The following is a 27,415-nucleotide window of genomic DNA, read 5'->3' as shown; positions in this document are numbered from 1 at the left end:
CAACGTGACAGCTGGGAATGTAGTGGTTGGAACTGCTACCTTTGGATCCGAAGGTTACAGGGTCGATCCCCACCTCCAGCTGTAGTACCCCTGAGCAAGGTACTTACCCTAAAATTGCTCCAGTAAAATCACCCAGCTGTATAAATGGGTAAAAAATTGTAACCCTACCTGTAACACTGTAGGTGGCTTTGGAGAAAAGCATCAGCTAAATGAATAAATGTAAATATGATAAAAGCTAAGAATGATTCTTTGGTATAAGTGGATCGAGCCTAAACTCTGCACTGCGGTGTCGCGCTGCACAGCCCATGTTTTTTGCGCTGCGTTCCAGAAAGCGCACAGAGATGCTCCTCTGTAACGCACTTTGTTAGCTCATACATTCTGGCAGCCTGTCTCATGTCTCAGCCTGATGGGGTGCAATATAAACGAGCCTCATTGGCCCCGCGGATGTGGTGTTTTGTCAGTGTTTTGTGGCTGCAGGGCCAAATACAGTGGCTGCAATGGTGGAGATCCTGCAGTGGTATGTAACTGCAGTATTGTGTAAGTGTGTGTGTGTGTGTGTAATGGGGGAGGGGAGCGGAGACAGAGCTCAGAGGCATCTGTTTCGTGCCCTTTTATTGGCAGTCGAGCCACGGCGCCGTCCTCGCACCAACGGCCTGTTTTTTCGACATGTGCAGCCGATGGGCTTCTCGGGCTCCGCTCTCCGCTCGCTCGCCCGCCATGTGCCCACGGCCCAGGGGTTCACTCTCATTTCTCCGCACTCCAGCATTCGGGGACAACAGGCGCGCATTTTTTGGGGGGGGGGACGGTGTTTTTTTTATAGCTGCTGCTCCCACCACGGCGCGGTCGCCCTCCCGGTCAAGGTGAAACCCGTCTTTGGCGTGCGCCTTCGCGTGCCGGCAGGCGATGGGGCCGATCGAGACAAACGGCACCTTGGCGCACGTCGCTTTGCTGCTTCCCCGTCACAGTAATGTGGTGCTTCAGATTTCACAGTCATGTAGAAATAAAAATACTGCAGTTATGCTCATTGCGCTCGTGACCTGACGTCGTCGGTCTTTTCTGTCTTTCAACGTTACCTGCTGGAATGACCTCCCGGTTCTCTGTGTCCATCAGCGTTTCCCTCATGGAAACCATAACTTGGACTTTTATGTGAAATTACTCAGTGGCTCTGCAGTTTCTGGTCAGTTTTAATTCCTCATTTTTAAATGTATCCATATCTTGTCAACTGACTTGGTACAGCGGAATCAGCGTTTAGGCTAAATCCTTTAGACAATGTTTCACTCTCCTGGTGCATTTCCTGGCTGGTATTTTATTGTGTCGCTATTCTTAGCATCACACTCCATACTGACACTGCTTTATAAAATGATGAAAGAAGACTGAACTGTCTCCCTGCTATTCCTAGTCCTCTCATCCTCAAACAAGCTCCAAAAATAGAGTCTCTACTACATTTATTTATTTATCAGACACTTTTCTCCGAAGTGACTTCCAATGAACTCTATGTAGTGTTACTATCAGCCCACACACCTTATTCACCGTGGTGACTTACACTGCTAGATACACTACTTACACTGGGTCACTCATCCATACATCAGTGGAACACACACACACACACACACACACACACTCTCTGTCACTCACACACTATGGGTGAATGTGAAGAGGATGTCTTTGGAGTGTGGGAGGAAACCAGAGCACCTGGAGGAAACCCATGCAGACACGGGGAGAACATGCAAACTGCACACAGACTGAGCGGGGATTGAACCCACGTCCCCTCGCAACACATATAACATGTATCACAACCAAAAATACACTACTGACACATATTTAATGTTCTTTATTATCCATGCATAAGGGGGTGCGGTGGCGCAGTGGGTTGGACCGCAGTCCTGCTCTCCGGTGGGTCTGGGGTTCGAGTCCCGCTTGGGGTGCCTTGTGACGGACTGGCGTCCCGTCCTGGGTGTGTCCCCTCCCCCTCCGGCCTTACGCCCTGTGTTGCCGGGTAGGCTCCGGTTCCCCGTGACCCTGTATGGGACAAGCGGTTCTGGAAATGTGTGTGTGTGTGTATTATCCATGCAAGGGGGATGCGGCAGCGCGGTGGGTTGGACCGGGTCTTGCTCTCCGGTGGGTCTGGGGTTCAAGTCCTGCTTGGGGTGCCTTGTGACGGACTGGCGTCCTGTCCGGGGTGTGTCCCTTCCCCCTCCGGCCTTACGCCCCGTGTTGCTTGGTTGGGCTCCTGCTCCCCACGACCCCATATGGGACAAGCGGTTCAGAGGATGTGTGTGTATTATCCGTGTGAACGGAAGCGCCATCGATTCATAGTAACCACTCCTGTGGTTTACTGGGGAGGGACCAGAAGTGGTTTAGCGGTGCTTTTGTCTGTGCATATTTGCAGGTGCCAAACGCGGGGAGAAACATGCAGGCTCTCCACACCCCGAGTTGGATCCAAACCCCACGCCCACCGAGCAGCTTGGGAATTGCATAGTACTGGCGGTACCAATTACCGTGTTATTGTGCCACCCGTCCTGATCATTTCTGTATATTGGTACCCAGCACGTAACTACATACGGAGTGTTTCAAAACAAAGTGCACACTTTACAACCCTCCTTCACTGCGTTTTACTACCTTAAAGGAAGATAGAGTAATGCTTGAGATGAGCAGTCTTTTTAGGGAACATCACACTGCATAAAACACATTATATTTTGGCTCTACAGCGGAAATGTCCGTACACATCGTTGAAATGTGGCGAGTATGTTTTTTGACACACTGTACATTAACAGTGACCTGCAGTGGTGAACTGTGCCTTTGGCATCTGTTATGGATTTTCACTCTTCTCATGCAATCAATTTTGTATAATTTTGTATAATTTATGGCAAGAGTGATTTAGTCCCAGCTTTGTGTTGCTGGTAATCTTGTTTCATAATGTAAATGTCATTTGAATGTTGATTTATGTGATGGGTGGAACCCGTGGTAGGGGTGGTCCCTCATTTGTTTACAGAACCATTGCGCTGAAACCTGCTGGAGCTTTTCAGATTATTCCAGAGATCTGGACGAGTTCCACTCCCGAGAAGCACGCATCTCCTGCGGGCTATGTGTTTTGCAAGTGTTATTTTAGGCTTAGAAATAAATGAATCTGACATAATGGTGGAGAAATGTCCAACACACACCCTCTGAAGCTGCTTGTCCCGAGCAGGGTCGCGGCTGACCGGAACCTATCCCGGTAACACAGGGCACAGGGCTGGGCAGGGAGGGGACACGCTGAGGACGGGACACCGGTCCACCACGGGGCACCCCATATGGGACTTGAACCCCGAACCTCGGATGGATGCAGTTTTACAGGCCGTTCGTTTAATAAACAACGTTCGCTTAAGGACAAAAAAACATCAAAAAGAAGACCACGTCAATAATAAATGTAACCTAAAGGGGAATTTACAGCTCTGACCCTCATGAGCTGACCTTAGCTGTGCTTAGGCAGCTGCTAGTATAGTGGCCAGAATGGCTGCGCTTGCATCCTAAGGTTGTAGGTTCAAATCTCCTCTCTAGCTGTCGTACCATAAAATTGCTCCAGTGAAAATTACACACACACATTCTCAGAACCGCTCGTCCCATACAGGGTCACGGGGGAACCAGAGCCTACCTGGCAACACAGGGCGTAAGGCCAGAGGGGACGCACCCAGGATGGGACGCCAGTCCGTCGCAAGGCACCCCAAGCAGGACTTGAACCCCAGACCCACCAGAGAGCAGGACTGTGGTCCAACCCACTGCACCACCGCACCCCGTGAAAATTACCTTCCTGTATAAATGGGTGAATAATTGTGAGTAGAGTAATGTTATGAACTGCTTGGGAGAGAAGTGTCAACTGTCTCCCAGTACCTTGTTTGACTGAAGGATTCAGTGCAAATTAACTTTTGAAGCTGTAAACTCAAATCCATATCTGTTTATGACAGAATCTGCTTCTCTGATTGCAGTTCTAGATTCTTGTTTATATTATACTTTTGCTGATTAAACCAAAAATTTTAATTGGAAAATAAACCAGTTACACTGGGAGCTGCTGGTGTTCATGAAAATCCTCCCTTGCTCATAGTTGGTGGATTCAGGGGATTTTTCTGGGATTTTACCCACTGTTTAGTACTGTGACCACGTTAAGGCCAGAAATTAAGGAACTAATATTTCTTACTTTTGTCACTTATTAATTTAGTCCTTGGGACATTTTATGCAGTGGTTTAAAAGGGATTTTAAAGGCACAATTATAGACATCTGTGGTAAAAATGACGTGTTTGAAGTTTCAGACAACATTTGTGGATGCGCTATAGACGTGTTTGTGTAACAGAGCATTTAAGGGTCAAACTGAAAGGAAACCTTAAATGAAGGTGTTTTACACACATCCTTCCTGGTATTTTAAAGTTTACCTTTGGCACCATCAGGCTCAGACTCTTGACTGCAGTGGAAGGGCTACAGGACAGTGTTTCTTCTAACCATGCTGTCTCACAGCGCCTGGGTGGTGCAAGGGAACATGGGTTTGATTCCCCGCTCAGTCTGTGTGGAGTTTGCATGTTCTCCCTGTGTCTGCGTGAGTTTCCTCTGGGTGCTCTGGTTTCCTCCCACACTCCAAAGACATGCTGTTCAGGTTCCCCCATAGTGTGTGAGTGACGGAGAGAGTGTGTGTGTGTTCCCCTGATGTATGGATGAGTGACCCAGTGTAAGTAGTGTATCTAGCAGTGTAAGTCACCGCGGTGAATAAGGTGTGGGCTTATAACACTACATAGAGTTCATTGGAAGTTGCTTTGGAGAAAAGTGTCTGATAGATAAATAAATGCAGATGTAGTCTGTGTATGTCACCCAAAATTGTTTGTATAAATAAAACCATCTTTTGTCAGCACCTTTGGCCAAAATAAATTCAAACATTGCCGTGTGTTTTCATTTCTGAAGCATTCGAGAAGCGTCACCGACATTTCGCTGAGAAAGTGTGTGACTGTGCAACGTGTCTCTTATGGCAGAGTTCTGTTTATTTGCTTTTTTACGTTTTGCTTTCTTTGTCGGATCGTTTGGAAAACTGTCCGTCTTCTCGCACTCATTTCTGACACTCGGGCAGCAATGTAGTCAGATATGATGATGTAACAAGGCGCTGCAGAGCAGACAACGTGTTCCTTGTTTATTCTTGTTCCTTGTTTTTTGTGGAGACAGTCAGCATAGCATGAGAATTAATGAAATTCATAGAAAGTCACCATGTATATTTTTAATTTACCGGTGTGCTTTTCATTATGTTGATTATTACCTGTGTTCAACGAAACGCAGACGAAGGGAGGTGCCCACTTGACAGCCTCAATGAGATACCCATGTTGGGACCCTTTGCTTGTGTCGGTTAAGGGGGGAAGTTGAGTTTCTTGATCTCGAGTCACGGAGACGCAAGGCGGCAATGTTGGATGTTGCTCTCTGTAGCTTCATGGTGAGGTCGGTTGGACTGGGTCCTTGTCTAGAGCCGTCGTAATATAAACATGGGCTGTAACATCTTGTCCTGTGTGTCTAAAATGTCAACTCTATGTGGGAGGGGAGAGGAGGCCTCCCAGGGAGCTCGGCTGCACTCTGAGTACCACGGTTCCCTGGAGGGGTGTTCTGGAGCCCGAGCATCGGCAACCTGGTGCTGTGCTGGATGCTTCCACCCCGCAAGCGTTCCAAGTGCTGCAGGCAAGGAGGAACACAATGGCACAGAAAGGTGATCTTCTGCAAGGACCTTCCCCACTTCCCCAAACCCAGCAGTTCTCCTTCTTTATCCTTCTTCATCCTTCAGACCAGACGCTTGTCCGACAACAAATCTACACGTTTCCCTTTCCCAAGTTTTTTGAAACGTGCATTTACTCTTCCTGAAATTCCCGTCTCTCTGCGGCGCCATGGATGTCAAGATTAACTGGGTTCAGATGATGCCAGAAATCTTTTTTTAGATGTTAGGTGCAGTCATGGCTGAATGTGAAGTACCTGTGAGGGAATCGATGCCATTGATTGTTGCCTGTTTGAGGAGCAGCTGCGGTTGTGACTGGATCCCTCCCAGGCGGGCCCTCGCTCAGGGAGATTTATGTCCAGCACTGAAGTCAACAATCCCCCAGAATAATCCCCTGCTCGCTGTCAGCCGGACAAAGAAGAAATTCTGGAGCCTTCATTTGGCACATTTTCATGAGGACAAAAATATTAGAAGTTAAAGAAACAAGTGTTTCTGTTTTAAACTGAGCAGCATAGTGAGTTGTGCTTCTTTCTCACAGCGCCTGGGTGGTGCCAGAGGATGTGGGTTCGATCCCCCCTCAGTCTATGTGGAGTTTGCATGTTCTCCCCGTGTCTGCTCTGGTTTCCTCCCACACTCCGGAGACATGCTGTTCAGGTTCCCTCATAGTGTGTGTGTGACAGAGGGAGTGTGTGTGTGTGTTCCACTGATGTATGGATGAGTGGCCCAGTGTAAGCAGTGTATATAGCAGCGTAAATCACCGCAGTGAATAAGGTGTGTGGGCTGATAAAACTACATAGAGTTCACTGGAAGTCGCTTCGGAGAAAATTTCCTGCTAAATTAATGTAAATCGGCATTCTAGATGTTTTCTGCAACTCCATTTTACCTTGTTTCTTCTTACTGGTGTCAAGTAGGTGTGGTGTGAGCTCTGGTCCATTGCTATGTTGAGTTTATGATGTTCTAAAGTAGAATATCTATGTCTTAGGGTTGGTGAGGGAGGTAATAAAGTACTTGAACGTTGACAAATTGAATGACTCTACGGTGAAATGACCACCCTTTTGAAGATGGGACAATGACCAGCATAAAAGCTCAAAATGTGCCTTTCCATCCACTTCACCCAATTCATTCGTCTTCCTTCCTTCTCACCGTAGAACCTGCAGTGATACCCTCGCCTAAGAAAGATCTTTGAGATTACAGACATAAGCAACTTTCATGTTAATTGAGATAACGCTTCATAACCCTAACCCTAACCCTGGGCAGGCGAGTCTTTTACGGCAAAATGCGCCTTCAAAAAGCTCCACTTGTCAAGCCCAGACATGAGTCTGAATGACGAGTCCAACTCTTTGATACCTGCGCTCTGCTGATGGGTTTGGTAAGACTTTCCTATTTAACAGAAAGGACTGGATAGTTTGTAGAAAGAACTTTGTAACATTTCGGTCAATCCAGTAATACATTAATGTTCCCAAAGGCCTGTAAGTGTCATTCAGGAATGTGTTACAATGTATTCATTCAGCCAACACTTCCCTCCAGAGGAGCTTTTAACTTGTTACCCATTTGTAGAGCTGGGTCATGTTATGGAAGTTAGTGAGGATAAGTACCTTTCTCAGGGGTGCTGTAGCTGGGATTTGAACCTATATTCTCTGGTTCTATAGGTAGCAGCTCCAAGCAGTACTCTACCAGCTGTTGTTTGAAAAGCCACCTCTGATAAAGCATAGTATTGTGGCGCGCAGTGCTGTGGATTCGGACGGGGCGAAGAAGGACGCGGAGGCAGCGTTCATTACGAACGATTTTTTGGAACATCAGCACCCGGGAAATAACGCTCTCGGTCCGAGAACCCCATTTCCTTGAGGACCTGCGCCTACAGCCAACCTTCCCAGCCTGCCTAGCACCCCCAGTCTCTTTCACCACACACTCCTAGGCACAGTCACCCCATTAATGCCCCCAGTGGTTACACACACTATGTACAGATTACCCACAATGCAACTATTTACACAAAACATCTTCCCATCTAAATACCGGTAACACGGGTCGTTATAGTATGTACACCTCATGGACCACAGTAGACAGTATCTTCAGGACCTGCACTAGCATCCAGTCACAAGGCGCTGGGTTCTCTACTTTCACACCGAAGTAATGTGTGTTCCAACCTCCTGTGCCTCATTTGTCACAGTTCCCTTTCGGCTGCTTGTCCGGATCCCCAATTGATAAATGATTGGAAGTTCTGTGCAACACAGTCCCTACGGCTGAACCCACGCAACTGGAACCGATTCACGTTAGACGTTCACATGTTTTCACTCTGGAGAAAAATGTTAAGCCGTACAGTAAATCATGTTTTTTGTAAATATTTAAAAAAAAAAAAAAAAAACTATACAGCAGTGCAACGCACACGGAGTAAAAATATAACGCTGGACGGGATGAGAGCCTGCATTATGAAGTGTACGGTTTTTCCCTCTGCATCATTTCTGAAAAAGTGGTTTAGTAATGGAGAAACTTTTCAAGGTTCTGTGGTACAGAGAGAGGATTTCGCGTGACCCCCTTTTTCTCTTCATACCCATGTTAAAAGCAGATGAATGGGGGGTGAGATTTCGTGATCTGCTGGTGTAACGGACAGGATGTGAAACAGCCTGACCTCCGGCTTGTACCCCTTTCTCTCAGGGGACCCGTATCGGTGGGTCGGAGCGGTCAGCCTCACCCAGTCTCGTGAGCTTCCTCCCTGTTCCGGCCGGGGGACTTTGTTGCGCTCCGGCTTCAGGGCTCCGTGTCCCTGAACAAAACCTGTGCCAAAAAAGAGGGATGCCTGAGAGCTCTGAGAGGGCGAGATAAGCTCTGTACAGGGGCTCACGGGAGACATGGAAAGGAGGGACCCAACGCAAGCGGGGGATGCAAATCGCACCGTGAGTTGTTGCAGCCCGCAGGCCGCATGGTGGCACAGCGGGCAGCGCTGGTGCCTCACAGCTGCTGGGCTGAGCAGAGCTGGCCTGTTCTCCTCGAATTTGCATGAGTTACCTCCTGTTGCTCCAGCTTCCCAACGGTCTGCGTCTCAATGTGGGGAATATGTGGCTCTAAATTGCCCTCAGGGTGTTGAATTTCTCCACTGTACAAAAAGGCAAATGATTGTATGTGGCTCAGTATAGTAAATTTACATTTATTTATTTATCAGATGGCGGCATGGGGTACAGCAGGTTTGTCCTGTGCCTGCTCTCTGGTGGGTCTGGGGTGCAAGTCCCGCTTGGGGTGCCTTGCAACAGACTGGCGTCCTGTCCTAGGTGTGTCCCCTCCCCTCCCCTCCCCCTCCAGCCCTACGCCCTGTATTGCCGGCTTAGGCTCCAGCTTGCTGCGACCCCGCTCGGGACCGGTGGTTGTAGACTGTGTGTGTGTTCTCCAAAGCAACTTACAATGAACTCTATGTAGTGTTATCAGCCCACAAACCTTATTCACCATGGTGATTTATGCTGCTAGATACACTACTTACAACAGGTCACTCATCCATACATCAGTGGAACACACACACTCTCTCTCTCACTCACACTGTGGGTGAACCTGAGCAGCATGTCTTTGGAGTGTGGGAGGAAACCAGAGCACCCGGAGGAAACCCCCACAGACATGCAAACTCCACACAGACTGAGCAGCGATCGAACCCACGTCCTCTTGCACCACCCAGATGCTGTGAGACAGCAGCGCCACTCGCTGTAGTGCCGCGCCGCCCACACGGCCGTTGCTTTGAAGAAAAGTGTCTGCTAACGCAGTAAATGTAACAGTGGAACTGTGAGCTCCTTTGGAGAAGCAGTTAAATTAATAAATATGAACATCAGCTGTCCAGTTTGGAGATGAGTGATTGCGGCAACAAGCCATGTTTTGCAGCGCCGTGCCCTTCCCCGGCACCTACCCCCCCCCCGGCCTTATACACTCGCACACAAACACACACGCATCTCGAAAACTAGGCTGACCTTCCTTATGTAAGAGTTTACCAGTGTGGGCTGTTGTGCAACTGCGCGCTGCGAGGCCTTTCATATTTCCACCGTCGTTTCCCTTCGTGACTCGACGAGGCAAGACCGGGCACATCTGCTGCACGGAGAAGAAAGGCCAACGGGGGAAAACATGGTAAAAGAGGCTCATAATAAAAAGGAGAAGCGGAGCTGAGACTCAGCCTGCGTTTTTACAGATAAATATTTATTATTTATATTCTGATTCGAGAACATTTCTGTTTTTCTTTGTTGCATGTTGTTTGCAGGGATAATGAGTTTTCCCTTGGAAGGTGGTTTTGGTTTATTGAGTTATCCGTAATAACGTTTGTTTACTCGCTCGGCCCAAATTCTTGGTGAAGTTTGCATCTTTCCTCTTTGGCCTTTTGCCTGGGCGCTGATTTAAAACACTTCCATCCCTGCAAGAGATCCTTCGCGCCGCTTCACGCAACCAGATGCGTCTTATTGAGCGTGAACTTCCAGAAGTGAGACGTGTTTCCGAAAATGTGAACTCTTCCCCGTGAAGCGTTTCGCCGGGGTCGCGCGGCGTCGCGCGCAGCAGAGTCCATCTTTACCGTGTTTTCACGAGGCCACCCTGCGGTTTTTAAGCACCGGCCTCGCTGCGTGTCTGCAGCCACGCAAAACCCACATTTCTGCTCATTTTAGAGAAAATATTTTGCTTGGAAATAACTCGCAGCTCTGCTCACACTGACCCCCATGCCTTGTGTTATAGGAAAGCCCCTCCGCACATGTTCAACTCCCACTACGGGAAGCCTTTTGCATGTAGTCGTGAAGAGAGCACTGTAAGAGGGTTTTGTTTGAAGGGCAATGGCTGATGCTGCCACGAAAAAGTGTGAAACATAGTAAAGGCTGCGCAATGGACTCACACTGGAGGGTTATATATTTATTTATTGTCTTTTTGCTGATGCTTTTCTCCAAAGAGCTTAGAATGTTAAGCTACCTGCACTTATTTACCCAGATATACAGCTGATTAGTGGAGCAGTAGATGTACCTTAGTCAAGGGTACTACAGCCGGAGGTGGGATTCAAATGTGCGACCATTGGGTCCAAAGGCAGGGGTATTAACATCTAGCCTACCGGATAACCTCTGGGGTATGCATTGCAGCCTTGAGCAGCACTGTGACTCAGCAGGTAGGTGAGCTCTCTCACAACTGCTGGGTTTTAGGTTCACATCCCGCTCCAGAACTGCATATATGGAATTACCATCAAAATATGCACTTTTTGACATTCATGGTGCTTCCGTCAGTATTCCAGAGTCAGGTGAATGGATGATACTGATGCACCTTTTGTCCAAATAAAAGGTGGTAGTGTAGTGGTTAGCACTTCTATCTTTGTATCTGAAGGTTGTAGGTTTGATTCCTACCTCCTCTCTGTCATATCCTTGAGCAAAGTGCATGCCATCAATTTACCGAGCTATATAACTGGGTAAATTATTGTAACCTGAACACTGTAAATTGCTTTGGAGAAAAGTATCAGCTTAATGAATAAATGTAAAAGCCCTGAAATGGATTAGGGGGGTGTGATGGTGCAGTGGGTTGGACCGGGTCCTGCTCTTCAGTGGGTCTGGGGTTCAAGTCTTGCTTGGGGTACTTTGTGATGGACTGGTGTCCCCTCCCCCTCCAGCCTTACACCCTGTGTTGCCAGGTTAGGCTCTGGCTTGCTGTGACCCTCTACTGGACAAGCAGTTCAGACTGTGTGTGTGTGTAAAATGGGTTATTTCCAGTGCTTACTTCTCTTACTGTTTAAATACTGGCCATGTTTTTTCAGTGTGTTTGCACCTGTTAAAGGACACACTTTCTGTATATGAGCAATAGTTGTGTCAAGTCCTAAGGATGGAATGCAACACCAGTTTGGAGGTCAGTGCGATACAGTAGATAACCTGATACGCAACACTGAGGACGGCTCGTTTCTACTAGACGCGGTCAACCGCAGCTGGTCCAATGCATCGAGTCGTCCTCGTCTATGTGAACAGCCAGATTCTCCGACATTTTACCAGCAAGCAAAGAGAAGTTTGAAGCCCCTGGAAAATCCTTACATATTGAGCCTTCCTCACAATAGTTTAGTAAATAAATATTGATAATCGGAATAATGAAATTACAATACATGTAGAATTGATGATTAAATTTGCAAACAATATATCCCCTCACACACACACACACACACACACACACAGACCACTCATATATGTGATGGTGACCAAAGGATTGGTTTTTCCCATATGAGTGTATGATTCACATGAAAAATCTCTGCGCTTGTTTACTTCTTTACTTTAATATTTTAATGCTCAGAGCTCATCCAGAAATTATTGCTTTTTCTATTGCTTCTACAGCCAATCAAGAAAACTAGTTTTTGGGCAAGAACGATGTGAAAAGGTCTGCAGAAAACATGGTACAAGTCAGTGCTTGTGCTGGATAATGAGTTTTTCAGTGAAACTAATATAGGAAGCACTGCAGTCTGGGCCACCTGGTAGCACAGTGGCTGCAGGTTTGAATCCCACCTTTAGCTGTACTTCCAATGAACAATGTACTTACCCAAAATGACAGCACTGAAAAGTTATCTAGCACTGTAAATGGGTAAATTACTGTAAGTTACTTTGGAGAAAAGTGTCAGCTAGTAGAATGAATGTAAATGTAGTCTGATGATGTAACCGCCCTTGTCTGGTGGTCACTGAAGTGAAATGACCCCTTTTTAACCTGTGTCTCTGGAGCTGCTGAGGCCTCTTTAAATGGCCTTCTTGTTTTCCGCAAGTGACACCAAATCATGTCCGTGCTGAGGAAGTGCTTCCCCAGTCACCTGTATTAACACCTCAACCTTTCCTCTTTGCGCCGACACTTTCCTAGAAACCCCGGACAGCACCGAACACGGTTTGTTTACAAAACTTTCCAGATGGTTCCTCTTGCTCTCGCCCTTCGTCTTTAGTCCCTGGGCCTTCCGAGATTAATTAGACTCGTCGACAAGGCACGCCGAGGGCGCAGGGGCACGTCCAAGACGTCCGGTTAATGATCCACTCCAGAGCCAGTGCGCTGGGGAAGCACCCTGTGTATTTCCCACATGGCACTGCGGGGCACTGGGATGGTGCCGTTGCCCTATCAGTCCATTTCCAGGTCAATGACAGATTGTCACTGTGTCCGTATGGGACGTCGGATTTCTCATGACGCGGAAGTCCTCAATACCGCTGTGTCCCGCGGTGTTCTTTCAGATGAACTTGTTAAGGCCGTAAAGCCTATGGCAGGTGTTGATGAGAAAGTGGGAAACTCTGATTTACGGCAACTGACTGCCGAATACCTTCAAATCTTTCGAACTTTCATTCGGCCCAAAACTATGCGTCTGACATAAAACTTATAAAAATGTTGGACCCAGTTCAAAAGCTGTAAGACATCATCAACAAAAGGCCTCTAAAAGGAAATCCATGAAAGCATAGATGTGAGTTGCACGATATAATGAAACTGAACTAATGTAGCAAATGGTTGTCCAAGTACCTCAAGCACATGCTGGAGAAAGTGTGTGTGTGTGTGCGCGCGCGCACTCATATTTTTCTTTTTTATTATTCCTTAAAATTTCTTTGTATGTGTCTTTTTCCCAATCCAGTTTTGCTGATGCTTTTGTGTGTGACGTTCGACCTCAGGGCCGCTGACATCATCTCATAGTCGGGCTGAGCCGGGTCTTTCAGGGATCTCAACTCAACCTTTCGCCATATTTTCAGTTTGCGCTTTTCGTCCTATTACAGGTGGTCGGTCCCCGATTTACGATGGTTCAACCTAAGATTTTTTTGACTTCACGATGGAGAGCTGGCGATAAACATTCAGTAGAAACCCTACTTTGAATTTTGATTGTTCCCCGGGCAAGCGAGACACGGAGTGATACTCTCTCGCGATGCTGGGCAGTGGCAGGGATCCGCATCTCCCAGTCTGTCACCCAGAGGTGTGTATTAGGAGTATTAAATGCATTTTTGACTTAGGATATTTTCGACTTGCGATGGGTTTCGCGGAACACGACCCCATCGTAAGTCGGGGACCTCCTGTAGTAGCCAAATTTTTATTATTCCACTGTCCATTTTGTCACTGTATTTCAATCAGTATTGGAGAAAGATCATTACAGGTCCACTGTGAGAGTCGTCATCAGTTTAAAAAGCTGTTTTCTGCCATTGAGCTCTTGTGCATATAGACCCCTCATCTAGTCATGATTCTTGTGAGTTTAATTAAATTGGAAATGGCTTTAGTGAACTCTGTCCACTGAGAAATATGGGGTTTGTTCACATTTATCCAACACTTTTCTCCAAAGGAACTTACAGTTATTTACCCCTTTATACAGCTTGGTAAGTGCCTTCTTCAAGGCTACTACAGGTGGCGGTGAGATTTGAACCTGCATCCTTTTTGGGTCTAAAGGCAGCAGCTCTTGCCACTACACAACTGGCTGTCCCCCCTGTTGGGCATCTTTGTTGTTCTGTTGCTTTTCCTGATACTGATGTTGCTGCAAAGCTCACAGAATTGATTGAAATGGGAAGCTTTTCAGCATCAAGGTTTTTAACGCAGGCAGCACGGCGGTGCAGTGAGTAGGACTGGTGCTTTACAGATCCTGGGCCGTGGGTTTGAAATCTGGCACAGTTTGCATGGAATTCGCATGTTCTTCCTGTGCTCATCTGGGTTTCCTCTGGGTGCTCTGGTTTCCTCCTGCAGTCTGAAGATATACCTTTCAGGTGAACCAGGGGATTTAAATTGCTTGTAGTGTGTGTGTGTGTGTGTGTGTGTGTGTGACTGGCATCCTGTGAAGGGTGTATTGTGCCTTGTGCCCAAAGCTTCCGAGATAGCCATTTAAACATTTGCATTTGACAGACACTTTTCTCCAAAGAAAAGTACAACATACAATAAACAGAAGTGCTTTCCTCAACGGATAGATGGCCAAGATACATCTTTGATACTTTGTTTGATATCAGCATTTTCATAGAGCACATACTCCAGTAGGTACCTATACAAGTGACATAAAAATGCAAACGAATAAATGTCAGTGTAAATGTAATAAGGGGATAAAGGGCAGAAGGCAGAAGACCAGACAGGAGGGCATTACAGTAGTACGGGTGGGATTTCACAATGGCCTGGACCAGGAGCTGATTTTGAACACAAATGGGCATGTGGTTATTGAAAATGAATGGATGGATGGACGGACGGATGGATGGACCAATGGATGGATGGATGGACAGATGGACTAATGAATGGATGGATGGATCGATCGATGGATGGATTTTAACGTTCGTGTTTAAAACGCAACTATGTGCGTAAGTGTCTTTTGAGAGGGGAACTGGGATTTTGCTTTTACTTTGCGCAAGATGTGCGGATCAGTGCAAAGCTCTCTCACAAGGTGCCACGCAACTGGAGGCGTGAAAAATAAAGTTTATCGACCAGGAACGTTACTGCACTTACAGGAGCTCACCTCTGCTGTCTTCGACTTCCAGCCTGACACTGAGGCCTTGTGGACAGCTGATAATCAGTGAGAAATTATCTGAAAAGGCATAAAAACCATAGTATATCACTGTAATAAGTTTTCTCACCATGTGCTTAAAAACTGGCTGAATTTCAGATTTATTAAGAAAAAAGTTTCAGTACTGAATACATCGGTGAAATATTTTGAAAAGCATTTGCATATGTATTTTTAGTGCCGTGTCAAGGAGTAAATAAACCAGAAACAAACAGGCACTTTTTTTATTAAGTCAGTAGAATTATATGATAAATGCCAGAGCTCTTGTCCCTGGAAGAAAAAATGAGGTGCTGAGAAACAAAATACATTGATACACTTATTGAAGTAGATTTCTGTTCTTACCAGAAATGTGTTGTGAGATTAATGAAAGTTTTTGTAACTGGGGGAGAAAAACAGACAATATGTCAGTTTTGACAAGAAAAAAATGAAACCTTAACATTTACTCAGCAGGGCGCCACAAGCCACGAGCGGTGTGACGTACGGTACACCGCGGTAACAATAGCGAAAGGAGGGCCTACTCATGTGGGCTCTGTGAAGTGTTTCTGTGGAACGTATAAATCTGCACAACCTTTTATATACAAATACTGTTATTTTACTGCCAGTAGTGCAGAGTAACACGTCTTTGTGATGTAATGCAACAGGGTTGGGGGGAGGCCTAAATAGCACGGTATTTTCCGAGGTCGAGGTACGTGGGCTATGAATTAAAAGCGAGCAGAGTTAGTGTTACCTGGTGGAAAGTGCAGGTAACATAGGCACTGTCAGAGGATCACTTGTGCTTTTTCGTTCAATTTTATTCAAGATTCCAATTATAGTGCAAGTTAACTGAAGATGAACGTGTGAATGTTAGCAGGCTTTTTAACAGACAATAAAACTAAATGGAACAAGTATAATGAGGATAACCAGCTCCGGGATTTATGATTTTTTTGTTTTTTTCTGTAACGTTACGTGATGTTTTAATAACACGTCGCATGAAAATATTGCTGCGTAACACACGCATTTTCGGAACCGCTTGTCCCATACGGGGTCACGGGGAACCGGAGCCTAACCCAGCAACACAGAGCATAAGGCCAGAGGGGGAGGGGACGCACCCAGGACGGGACGCCAGTCCATCGCAAGGCACCCCAAGCGGGACTTGAACCCCAGACCCACCGGAGAGCAGGACTGTGGTCCAACCCACTGCGCCGCTGCACCCCCTGTCTGCTGCGTAACAATTGGTGGGAAACGGGCTTCCTGGCACCGTGCAGCTTTCACATAAGCACTGAGTGTGTCAATGTGCTTCCCGTGACGTGACAGATAAATCTCAGCGGATCACTCGGTGACGCCATTCTCGGGAGCTCGTTTCCCCTTCGATGCAACCGGTTAGTGTCAATACGTGGTAACATTTCAGTGTTGGACGGACGTGTCCTTTGGCGCGCAGATTGACGCATCGGCAGGTGCCGGTTCACCTGTTCATCTTCTGCAGCCCGAGGATGTGTTGCTCCAGTCCCCTCTGTCCCATCAGTTGAGAACATCTCAGCAAAAAGAGAGACCCTTGGTACACAACGCCAGGGGGTCGCTGCAGAATGTCCCCCTCCCCCCAGTGTCCCTGGCCTTCAGCATCTCCGAGGGGGCAACCGCTGGGTGCGGGCGGCCCTCGGTGTGACTCTCTGTCTCCTGTCTTCCTCAGTTACCACCACGCTGTCCCCAGGCTCAGGTCACACCAGAAGATGCAACGAGACAGAGAAGGCGTACTGTGTCAACAATGGTGACTGTTACTTCATTCACGGTATAAATCAGCTCTCTTGCAAGTAAGTGAGTGACATTTTCCACTTCTTGCCGCTTTCAAAGTGTTCATCATGACTGTACTGTAAGGTTATTGTGTGTGTTTGTGTAAATGTGTGTGCCTGGGCAGCGGTTTGGTAGGCGAGGACCGCTCGGTTGTAAAAAATGAAAGCGTACAAATTGAATGCTGTTGGGTTTCGCTCGACGTTTCACACGGGACCCGAGCAACTGAGCTCTTTGACAGCTGCAGGATTTTTAAAACAGGCTTTAATTAGCACTTGATTTACGCCGTGAAACGTCCCTTTTCGGTGACACCCCTAGGTTGATTTATGAGTGTAATGCATTCTTTAGAACTGCTTCTAACAAAGACTTCTCATAAATTAGAAATAGCATTTCACTTAAATGAAAAAATGTATATATAATGCTTTCCTGATCCAAAAAAGTATTTTAATACATATATAAATATTTATTTATTATTTGTTTATATATATATATATATATACATAAGCAAAAGTCCTCTGACAGTTCGTGCTGGATACCATAGCCTAACCTAACAAGGCAGTTTTACTAGTTGAAGTACCTTGTAAAGCTTGGTGTCATCGAGCCATTTGTTCGGTACGTTTTGTGAGACAACAATGAGAGCCACTAGAAACACTGAAAAAGATGCCTAAAATAAATGTGTGCAATAAAGGAAAGAGGAGAACTCTCTCGGATGTCTAAAATGAATTTGTAAAATAAAGGAAAGAAGAGGAATCTCTCTCTTAAGGGATCCTTATGTGCCATCGCTGGGCTTCTCAAAGACTGAGACACAAGAAAGGGGCTCTTGCGGTGGCTGTGATGCGATTTCCTCTTGAGTTATAATTTACAGACCTAAAATTGTACTTTTCCTACGACAAAAGCATTAGTTAAATAAAGAAAAATATTAACAACGGCTCCCTGTAATGTGTTTCTTGAAACTGGGGCAGGTTACTTATAAATTTAATTTGAGCTGCAGATTTCTCCTGCTCATAAGTGAATTCTTGTAAAATTGAGTCGTATAAAGAAGGGAACGAGTGTAAGAATTATTTCATTATAGCATATATGAGCTGAACCAGAGCGAAAAGAAGCACAGAACGTCACTGTCCACAATCAGGCGTTGGCCTCCTCTACGTTGAAATCATTTTATTATAAAGTATTCGAAATACCCAAAGTGCCATAAACATCCAAAATTGGACCCACTGAGGTCATCCTGTCATTTTGAGTCCTGATGAGCAGCCAAATTCAGATGCTCTCAGCTGGCAGTAAAAAATACAGTAAGTTATTGATTGTACACCAGACATAAGATTAATGACAATGTTGGTAACAAAGGCTAATAGCGATTAGAAAACTTAATACGGGAAAGAATCGCGTAACGTTGATATCAAACATGGAAGGAATAATAATGTAAGTGGACTTGTGCTCCGTTGTCATTTACTGGGTTGCCAGTTGAAAGCATCGCACCCTTTTGTCAGGCCAATAGGTTTGATAAGTCGTCTTAGGTATACTTTGACGCGAATCACACATCTTCCCTTTCTCAGCTCTCGTTCTTCAGCATTGTCCTCTTCACGTGTCCTTGCGCACATCAGTTCCTTCTGCATAACACTCCTCCCCCCCGACACTTCATTACAGTGAGAGGGACCACCGGATCCTTCACACGTTTTCATTTTTGATCATCCTGAATGTCAGTTTTCTGCAAATTAACATTTTTCCCATTATTGTGCCACTTGAAGACGTGTTTGCAGGCCCTGCTTGAGTTGAGGACTGCTGCATCTTATTGCTTTGGGGAGAGACAAATATTTATGATATATCAAAGCTTCCCACAAGCGTAAATACAGCAGGATCTTTGCTTACATTAGGTTCCCAGAAAATGGGACCTATTTATGATGATGGTTTTAAATGAAGGACGTTGAGTGTGTTTGTTTGGGAAAAAAACAGATTTTTTTCTCCCTTCCTCTGGGAAAGTGCAGCTTCAGCCATTTCTCCGGGAAGTTACGGGGGGCCGTCCAAAGAGAGGAGGTGGGGTGTGTCGCCCCGCGGTGTGGCACCGCACGTCAGGGTTGCCGGGGCTGCGATGGGGCGGTTGCAGGAGCCCCCGGACCCAACCCAGCGGCGGCGCTCGCCATGCGGCACGGGCCGGACCGCGACGGCCGTTCAATAAGCTGTGTACAAATTGGAAGCAGCAATAACTCAATTGCTGCAGCTAATTCACTCACAGGGAGGCACGGGTCCAGGAAGTCAGATAATGCAGTTGAAGCCCCCGGGGAATTGTAGCCTAAAGCCATCTCATTCAATATAGGCCAGGCTTCCACGAGTATTACTCACTGGCCAACAAGTTCAGCAGACAGCTGCTCCTTTATTTATGCCCCTTGCTTTCACTTTGAAATATAAAGTTCCTCGGAGGCAAAGTTAACAAACGACCCGAAGGCAATTCTTATCTGCCGTGTCGGTGCGGCAGTATATTCAATAGCATGTTGCGTCTGCCAGAGCGTCAATTTTCTCTAATATAGATAAGCCTGAACAAGAGCGAAGCCAAAGAGAAGCATGTTTTGGAAACCTGTAGCACTGAGCCACTCAACTTAATATATACAGTATATAGTACAGAAAAATATACAGTGTATAGTATAGAAAATATATATTGTGTACGGTATAGAAAATATAAACAATATATAGTACAGAAAATATATACAGTGTACAGTATAGAAAATATAAATAATATAGTACAGGAAATATATTCAGTATATAGTACAGGAAATATATACAGTGTACAGTATAGAAAATATATACACTGTATAGAATAGAAAAATATACGCAGTATATAGACAGTGGGCTCAGTCATGCGTTTACTGTCAGCTCTTTTCATTTGTTTAAATACCTCCAATGTGTTTCAGTGCTCAATCAGTGCAGATTTCTCCAATTAACCTCTTTAATTAACAGTCGTCTGACTGGGCTGCACTTTGCCGAACCATCGAAAATGACTGAATATCTCAAGGCGACGAAATATTTCCGCTGCAGCGTTTACAAAGTACTAGTATAATACAGGCCTTTGTGATTCGATTTCCAGCCTAGCAAACGTTACACCGTGGGTTTTGTCAGAACGGAATCGGCCGTGCGGGACTCTCGTTCCGACTCCTACGCTGCGACAAGTGCGCATCAGTGCAGCGTGAGCCGTGCGAAACGCGGTAAGATGCGTGTGCGTTTTGCGCGGTAACTCGCGAGCATTTTTCACAAAGTAGCATCGTCTCTTGCCGAGTGCCACGTTCGGGCCTCATGCGCGCGCCCCCCGTGTTGCAGCCATGCGCTTCGTCACCAGGGTTACCGGGGTCAACCAAGCGAGTCAACGAGCAACTTACAGGCCAAACAAACAAAACTGCACAAGACCAAACTCTGCATGCAAACGTGGGCGTTTGCGCATCTCGGTATAATTTACCCAATTCCGCAGTCGTTATGTAATTATGGGGGGTCGGACCAACATTTTATTCCGCTGAGCCTGACAGCCACTGATGTCATTCGCATGCCGATCTCCGTGAATACATGTACGAGCTTCTTCAGTGTCATACGTCATACAGTTACATTTACTCACTCTGCAGATGCTTATAGAATGTCTTATAGAAACACACACACACACACACACACTTTCAGAACCGCTCGTCCCATACAGGGTCACGGGGAGCCGGAGCCTAACCCGGCAACACAGGGCGTAAGGCCGGAGGGGGAGGGGACACACCCGGGACGGGACGCCACTCTGTCGCAAGGCACCCCAAGCGGGACTCGAACCCCAGACCCACTGAAGAGCAGGACCCCGTCCAACCCACTGCTCCCCTCTTATAGAAATACAATTTGTTCATTACATTAGAAGAAAGAGAGACATAGTTGCAGACGTGATCCTTAAGTAAACCTAGTTTGTTTATTTCCACTTTATGCACCGATGTTCATCGCTCGAGTAGGTGCCCAAAACTCAGGGCAGACAAATCTTCATCACCGTTCTAAAATTTTTTTTTTTAAGGTACGGAAGATACACGCATCCCCAGCCTCTTGGAAAAGATCGCACACCATATATTTCATTTTTAAAACTCTATTTCTTGTAAGGCTCCGTTTTTACGCGGTGTCTGCATTAACCTTCTGTGGCGTTTACGCAGCGTGTTCGTTTTTTGCGACTTTTCTGAACAGTTCCTTGGGTTCCGAACGTCTCGGCGAAAGATCCTGTTTGCAGAGGCCAGTTTCATCAGCGCAATCCTGTAATGTAGGGTGATGAATGTCTGGCGTTGACTGTAAAATGCACTGCGTAAAAGTGTGGGACCACAGAGCTTTATTAATGCGCTTCCATGTCGAGAAAAATCGTTTCCCTCGGAATAAAACATCTCCAGATGAAATATTATCATTTATTTATTAACGCGTTAACTGTTATTATAACATTATTATTATAATAACCGACCAACGTCACCTACCGCTTGTCCCGAGCGGGGTCGCGGTGAACCGGAGCCTATCCCGGCAACACAGGGCGTAGGGCCGAAGGGAGAGGGGACACACCCGGGACGGGACGCCAGTCCATCGCAACGCACCCCGAGCGGGACTCGAACCTCAGACCCACCAAACGGCAGCTACCGGCCAAACCCGCCTATAATTATAGTACGTAGTTAACTATGAACTATTGAGGAGCACCCCGACAACTTCGGGAGGAGAGCTTCAAACTATCAGGAACTCGGACACCTCTCAGTTCGAGTCTTCGCGCCGGACCCGCAACGACCCGACCGCCTCTCGTTGAAGCTCAGCCGACCGGTAACACGAAAGATACAGCGCAAGTGGAAAACAGAGCGGGGGCACCGCCTATCAGGGCCACCCGCTGCGACCTCCGACCTCGATCTCGCCCATAAATACGCCCACCCTCATCGAACGCTCCAGTTCGTATCTAGCTTTTACAAGATGTGGCAGCTCCCTGATGATGCTTCCAACAAGGGGAGCGAAATGTTGGAGCCAGTGTCCTACACGACGCGACTGAATCCAGAAGAGTTAAATCCCCAGTCAGTCGAGTCGACACCAGCCGCGGAAGCCTACGGGTTTTGATATGAACTCTTCATTAAGGACTTTTATAGAAATTTCAAAATACCGCGATCTGTACTAGCTGTTACTCGCTAAGTTAAGTAACGCGAGTTTTTTTGTCATACGAATCGAGCGAGAAAGGCATTCGTAGGCCGTCGCACACTCTGGACAGCGACTTTATCCATTTCGGGGTGACGCTTCGATCTCGAGCATTCACCTTCACGTGCCTTTCGCCAGCCCTCCCTCCTCCAGGCTCTACTCACGGTGGTATTCCAGCCTGAGAATTTCCCTTTGTATGGAATGCAAAAATGAAATCGATTTCCTGACCTCGCCGGGTTTTCGGACCCTCCTAAGCGAGCGGCGGTACGTTTCTGTTTACTATTTATCGATTGGTGGGAAAGATCGCCGTGACTTTCCCCGTTGAGCAAGGCCGGCTGTGACCGCATTGACGGACGGGCCACACGCACCACCTCCTTCTCACTTAAAGAAATGTGATTTACTGATAGCGGAAATAAACAGCACTTCTTTGTTTAAAACAGGGTTCCCTGCGGAGAAGTAAATGGCACAGAATTTTAATTCATTCTCTGGACTCAGGCCCGTGCCACCACTTTTAATTTTAGCCGCTCGGTGATGTTTCCTGGATGGGACTTGAAGGTACCGGGGTAATGCAGCGTCACGGCAATAATCCCTCCAAATTTTTTCGCAAAATGAAACGGATTTTATAAGCCTGCACTGTTAACCTTTCTATGAATGGGCAGCTGGTAGGGTAGTGGTCATAGCTGCTGCTTTTAGACCCAAAGGCGATTGATTCGAATCCCACTGCCAGCTGTAGTACCCTTAAGTAAGGTACTTATCCTAAATTACTCCAGTAAAATTACCCAGCTAATTAATTTATTTATTTATTTACCTTTAGTGGTTTAAAACCATGCCGAAGTTAGCCGAAGGCTCGGTTTATATTTGTGTTTTTCCAGTCGTCCCGCAAACACGTAGGTTTAGACTTCTGTGTTTTTAAAAACACTTTGGGCTTGTGAGCTGTGAGAGCAGCCGTCGCTGGCAATAATGGGAGCTGAGAATTTTTCGTATGATAGATACTCTTAGGTAAGACTGGTACGTGTCCTATTCTCAGTTCGGTGTCTCACATCGCTGGGAAGGCGCAGGAGCCCAAACTAAAGCGGATCAGAACACATTTCTGTGTTAAATTCCTGGACGTGTCGCAGTTCATATCAGTTCATATAGGCTGTCCTCGAAAAGCAGAGATTGGCCCTTGAGCCAAAATCCATGCAATTCTGATAAAGTGGACAAACGTCCCAGAAAAATGAGCGTGGCGTAAATTCGGAAGCGACGCTCTCAGCCTTCTGCGTAAACACCTTCGGTCAAAGTTAATGCAATTAGTCCCATTGAGCGGAGGGAGCGGCGAGAGAATCGCCATAGTGGAAGAAGCACGTGATTTCACGGTAGAGTACCTCGCAGCTGAAGGTTCCCTTCCTGTACTCATAACAGCTACAGTATTCGGGGGGGGGGGGGGTCTTGTTCAAGAGCCTTTTTCATGTAAAAAAAAAAAAAAAAACAAAACGAAGAACTGATTCCTATTAGAAGTGATATGGCGAAAGACAGGGGTCAGAGGTCAGAATAAAGACCGACGTGACCCGCAGCAAGGGACCGCAGTACTGTACCGATGTTCTTAAATATCTTTTAAATGATATCGGTTTCAAACTGTTGGTTTCATTGTTATTTATCAGGCTCACTCAGTCTCGAAAAGTCTGGCTGAGCAGCTGCTTTAGTCGTCCGTCATTCTTCTCAGTGTTTTTTTTCTTCTTTTTTTTTTTTTTTTTTTTTTTGGCGAACCGTTCAGCTGTAGCCATTCAGAGAAATGAACTCACGGTAAGTATAGAAGGTCACAAATGTATTTTCTGCCCGGGTGACCACAAGCGCGGACGCAAATGAGAGAAAAGAAATAGTCCGAGGGGAAGGTCCGCGTTAACGTGAAGGCCGGACGGAGTGTCGAGCGGCGCTCCTCGTCGCCCAGGTAGGGTGGCTGACGGTCGAGTGGCTGACGGACGGACGGACGGACAAAAGGACGGAAGGACGGAAGGACGGACGGTGCCTCGGGACCTGCTGTACTCTGTCACTGATCCCCTTTTCCTCCCTCAGATGCCCTGCCGGATACTCCGGGCCGCGGTGCCTGCAGACAGAGCCCCTGCGGCTCAAAATGCCCAGTCCCCATAAAAGTATGTCCACATGAAATGACCAGCTGACAAGCCGTGTCACTGGGCCCGGGGGTCCCGCCGAAAGGCCGTAGCCTCCCCCCCCCCCCGAGCCACCCTGGCCGCCCACACTCGCTGTGGTTGGCTAGCCTGGCACCTCCTGCTGCGTCGCGGTGGCGGGGATCACGGCGATCGCTCTGCTTCTGCTGTCTGGGTGGTGCTCTCTTCTAACTCCTTGTTTTCTGCTCTCTTTTTGTTCTTTGTTTTTTTTTTTTTTTTTTTTTTTTTTTTATTGTTTTTTCCTCTCTTTCCCTTTCGCTCTGTCTCCTTCTCCTCTTCCTCTTTTGTGTACCGTCTCTTCTCTCACCCCCCTCCCCCGTGTCTTGATTTCCTCCCCCCCCCCCCCCCCCCCCCCAATTCTCCTCCCCTTCTTTTGCCCTCTCTCTCCCTGTGGTTTCGTTTTCCTCCATCAGGTGTCCAAATGACTATAATGGTGATCGCTGTCAAACCTACGTTATGGACGATTTCTACAGTATGTTCATTCCTTCTTCTGTCTGTCCGTCATTCGATTTGCATGGTGCTACTGGAGTATGGCATGCTTACATGTTCGTGTCTGCTGTCTCATGTGCTACACATATGTTAAAGTACCTGTAGCTGTAGTGGGACAAGCGCTCACTTAATTCCCTTACAACAAATCCCTGAAGTGTCACCATAATTTACCACGCAATTACTGTGCTTGATGAGATCAGTGAAACACAATGAAAATGATTAATTTGCTAAATATTGATTAACTTTTTGGTCTCAGGTTGTTTTGAACATATATGTATATATATAGGTATTTTCACGCTACATATAACTAATAACACCGCAGAGATTGACATGAAAAGAAGTTATATTAAAACTTTTCATGTAGAAAGCTGCTTCATGTTTCTAAATATGTTTAAAGTAGATACCAAGTAATAAGTGCGAAAAATGTTGTGCAAAGCAAACAAAAACATTTAGCTTTCATGTATGTTTGCATATGTATGTACTTATCTATGTCTCTGTGTATCAATCCATGTCATCCATAACATAACTGGGAAAAAAAATGTCAGTTTTTATACAAAAATGTAAAATAATAAACAAGCAATCAGTGAGGGTCTGCATTTCCACTCACTGTAGTTACTCAGATAATTCATTCATAAATTATGACATTAAATACGCACCACCAGAGCTTTGAGTATTTCAGTAAGTAAAAATACATTATTGTCCTTTGAAATACTACATTAACATTGTTTTTCCTTCTAATGTGGCATAAATAACAATTTGGCAGGGTTCAAATGCATTCATATGATAGGAGAACATTTTTGTCCTCCTACAATAGACAGTGGATCCTCTGCATAAAGCTACATTAGGAGAAAAATTAATAAATGATGAACTCCACCTTTAACAGGGGCTTTTAGTGTAAAACGTCACTCTTTATTAACCTCTTAACCATTAGTAAAAAAAAAAAAAAAAAAGCAATGATACGATTCTTCAGTTAGAGGAATATAACCAGTAGGTTTGTTTTACTGTAGAAGCACATTTAAATACCCGAGTGCAGTCAGCCAGGAATGAAATGATTGAATAAGAGGAGTGAGCACGTTGGCCGTCGAAGTGGCATTAAGAGCAATAAGTGCAAGGCATGCTGCATGACCATTAACCGATGGCGCGTTCACGTCGCGCCGAGGTGAAGGGGAATCCCTGCGAGGAGCTATTTTATGAGGAAGCCCCTTCCCCGCTCCCCGGAGGGGCTCCGACATGCTTAACGGAAGCACCGAGAGAGCGTTCGGAGCTCCGCGGAACCACGGCCGCTTCCGGAGAACATCTGCTCACCCTCAACATGCCGCATGTGCGTTCCTACTAACCACACGCTAATCCCTAGTTGAGAAGCACCAAACGTGTCACCGGTTCAGCTTCTAGGGACCTCCTGCAGTTTAATCAAAATGTTGAGTATAAAGCAGCGCAGGTATGTGAGCTGTGTTGATATGTTTAAGGTGAAAGCGTCTCCCAGGCGACAGATAATCAGTGAATCTACGCCGGGATCAGTCCAGCTTTGACGGCGGGCGAAAAACGCGGTAAAATCTGCGGGTGCGGCACCGAAAGGTTCGTCCGGCGAGATGCTGTGAGCGGCAGGTCACGTCAGCGTCGCAAAGAGCAAGCGCCCATTTATTACAGCCAGAGAGCAAATGGCCGAACCGGGTTTTACCAGGTTGCGTCTGCAGCGATTTTTCGGCGGTGAGCCAAAGCGTGTACCGTAGGGTCCCTCGGAGGTAAAGGTGAAGGCGGTTTCGACACGTCCAGAATAGATGGTTACGTGAGGCCCGGAGCAGGTGCCGGTGGTCCCGCGGTCATTTTACACGGTGGATTAAACATCGATTAGACGTTATATGGACAGATGCTGAGATCATCGCTGCCAACAGAGCCCATTGGAGAAAACTCGTTCCCAGCACGTCGACTAAAGACGTTATTCCCCCCCAAGGCCACAGATGACGTCCCATCGGAAACCTCCCTTCACCTTCATGGGCTGCAGTCTTAACGGTGCCATCGTCGCGGACGTGAAATGTCTTTAACGTTAACAAATGTCTTTACGTTGCCCTCGTAGCGGAGCTCTGAAAATGCTTAACCATTCAAACGTCACCTAGACGAAATGCAACAGGAAGACCCTAAATTAGCTACTTACTACTGCGAGCGTGTCCGCAGACAGCTTTGACATTCCGGTCCGAGATGTTTCCCGGCTTCGTCTCCTGCAGGTTCCAGGCACTTTGAGCGTTACAGGACCCACCGCTCCGACGAACCCATCGCAGATGGCGACACTGATGTCCTTTGCCTTAAGGACTTCGTATTCTACGACGTATGACTTTATGCAGTGCCTCTGCAAACATTGCTGGCTCTCATCCACCTGGGACTATGTGCCCTGTAATGAAGCAGGTTAAATTCCGTTGAGCTTCTTACCTCTCATTCCCAAATGGATTGTTTTAATTCCGCATTAAAGCTTCAGATGCGTATTCTGCAGAAAGAGTAACTGGATTCTAACGCTGAAAGAGGCACTTAGACAAAGGATCATGAGATGCACCACTTTTTCATTATGCTAAGGGCTGCGTTGGTACCTTGCATTATGCATATTGACTCCCTTCTCCATCCTGCACCAAAGCAGATGTCCCTTCCTCCTATTCAAGGTCTGATATTGTCCTGGTTTTGGGCCTGAGAAAAAAC

General features: G+C 46.6%; 1 protein-coding gene across 3 annotated transcripts in view; it reads left to right on the top strand.

Moving 5' to 3' along the window:
• nrg2a (neuregulin 2a) overlaps nt 1–27,415 on the top strand; it is a 101,492-nt gene that overhangs the window by 61,944 nt on the left and 12,133 nt on the right. For all 3 annotated transcript variants that reach the window (XM_029251523.1, XM_029251522.1, XM_029251524.1), the window contains exons 4-5: nt 16,828–16,948; nt 24,655–24,713. In XM_029251523.1, coding sequence (XP_029107356.1) covers nt 16,828–16,948; nt 24,655–24,713 — 180 coding nt within the window. The remainder of the gene's footprint in view (nt 1–16,827; nt 16,949–24,654; nt 24,714–27,415) is intronic.

Source organism: Scleropages formosus, chromosome 4 (assembly GCF_900964775.1).
Source record: "Scleropages formosus chromosome 4, fSclFor1.1, whole genome shotgun sequence".
NCBI lineage: Eukaryota > Metazoa > Chordata > Actinopteri > Osteoglossiformes > Osteoglossidae > Scleropages > Scleropages formosus.
The sequence above is the reverse complement of the archived record's forward strand: the minus strand, read 5'-3'. Positions and strand labels throughout refer to the sequence as shown.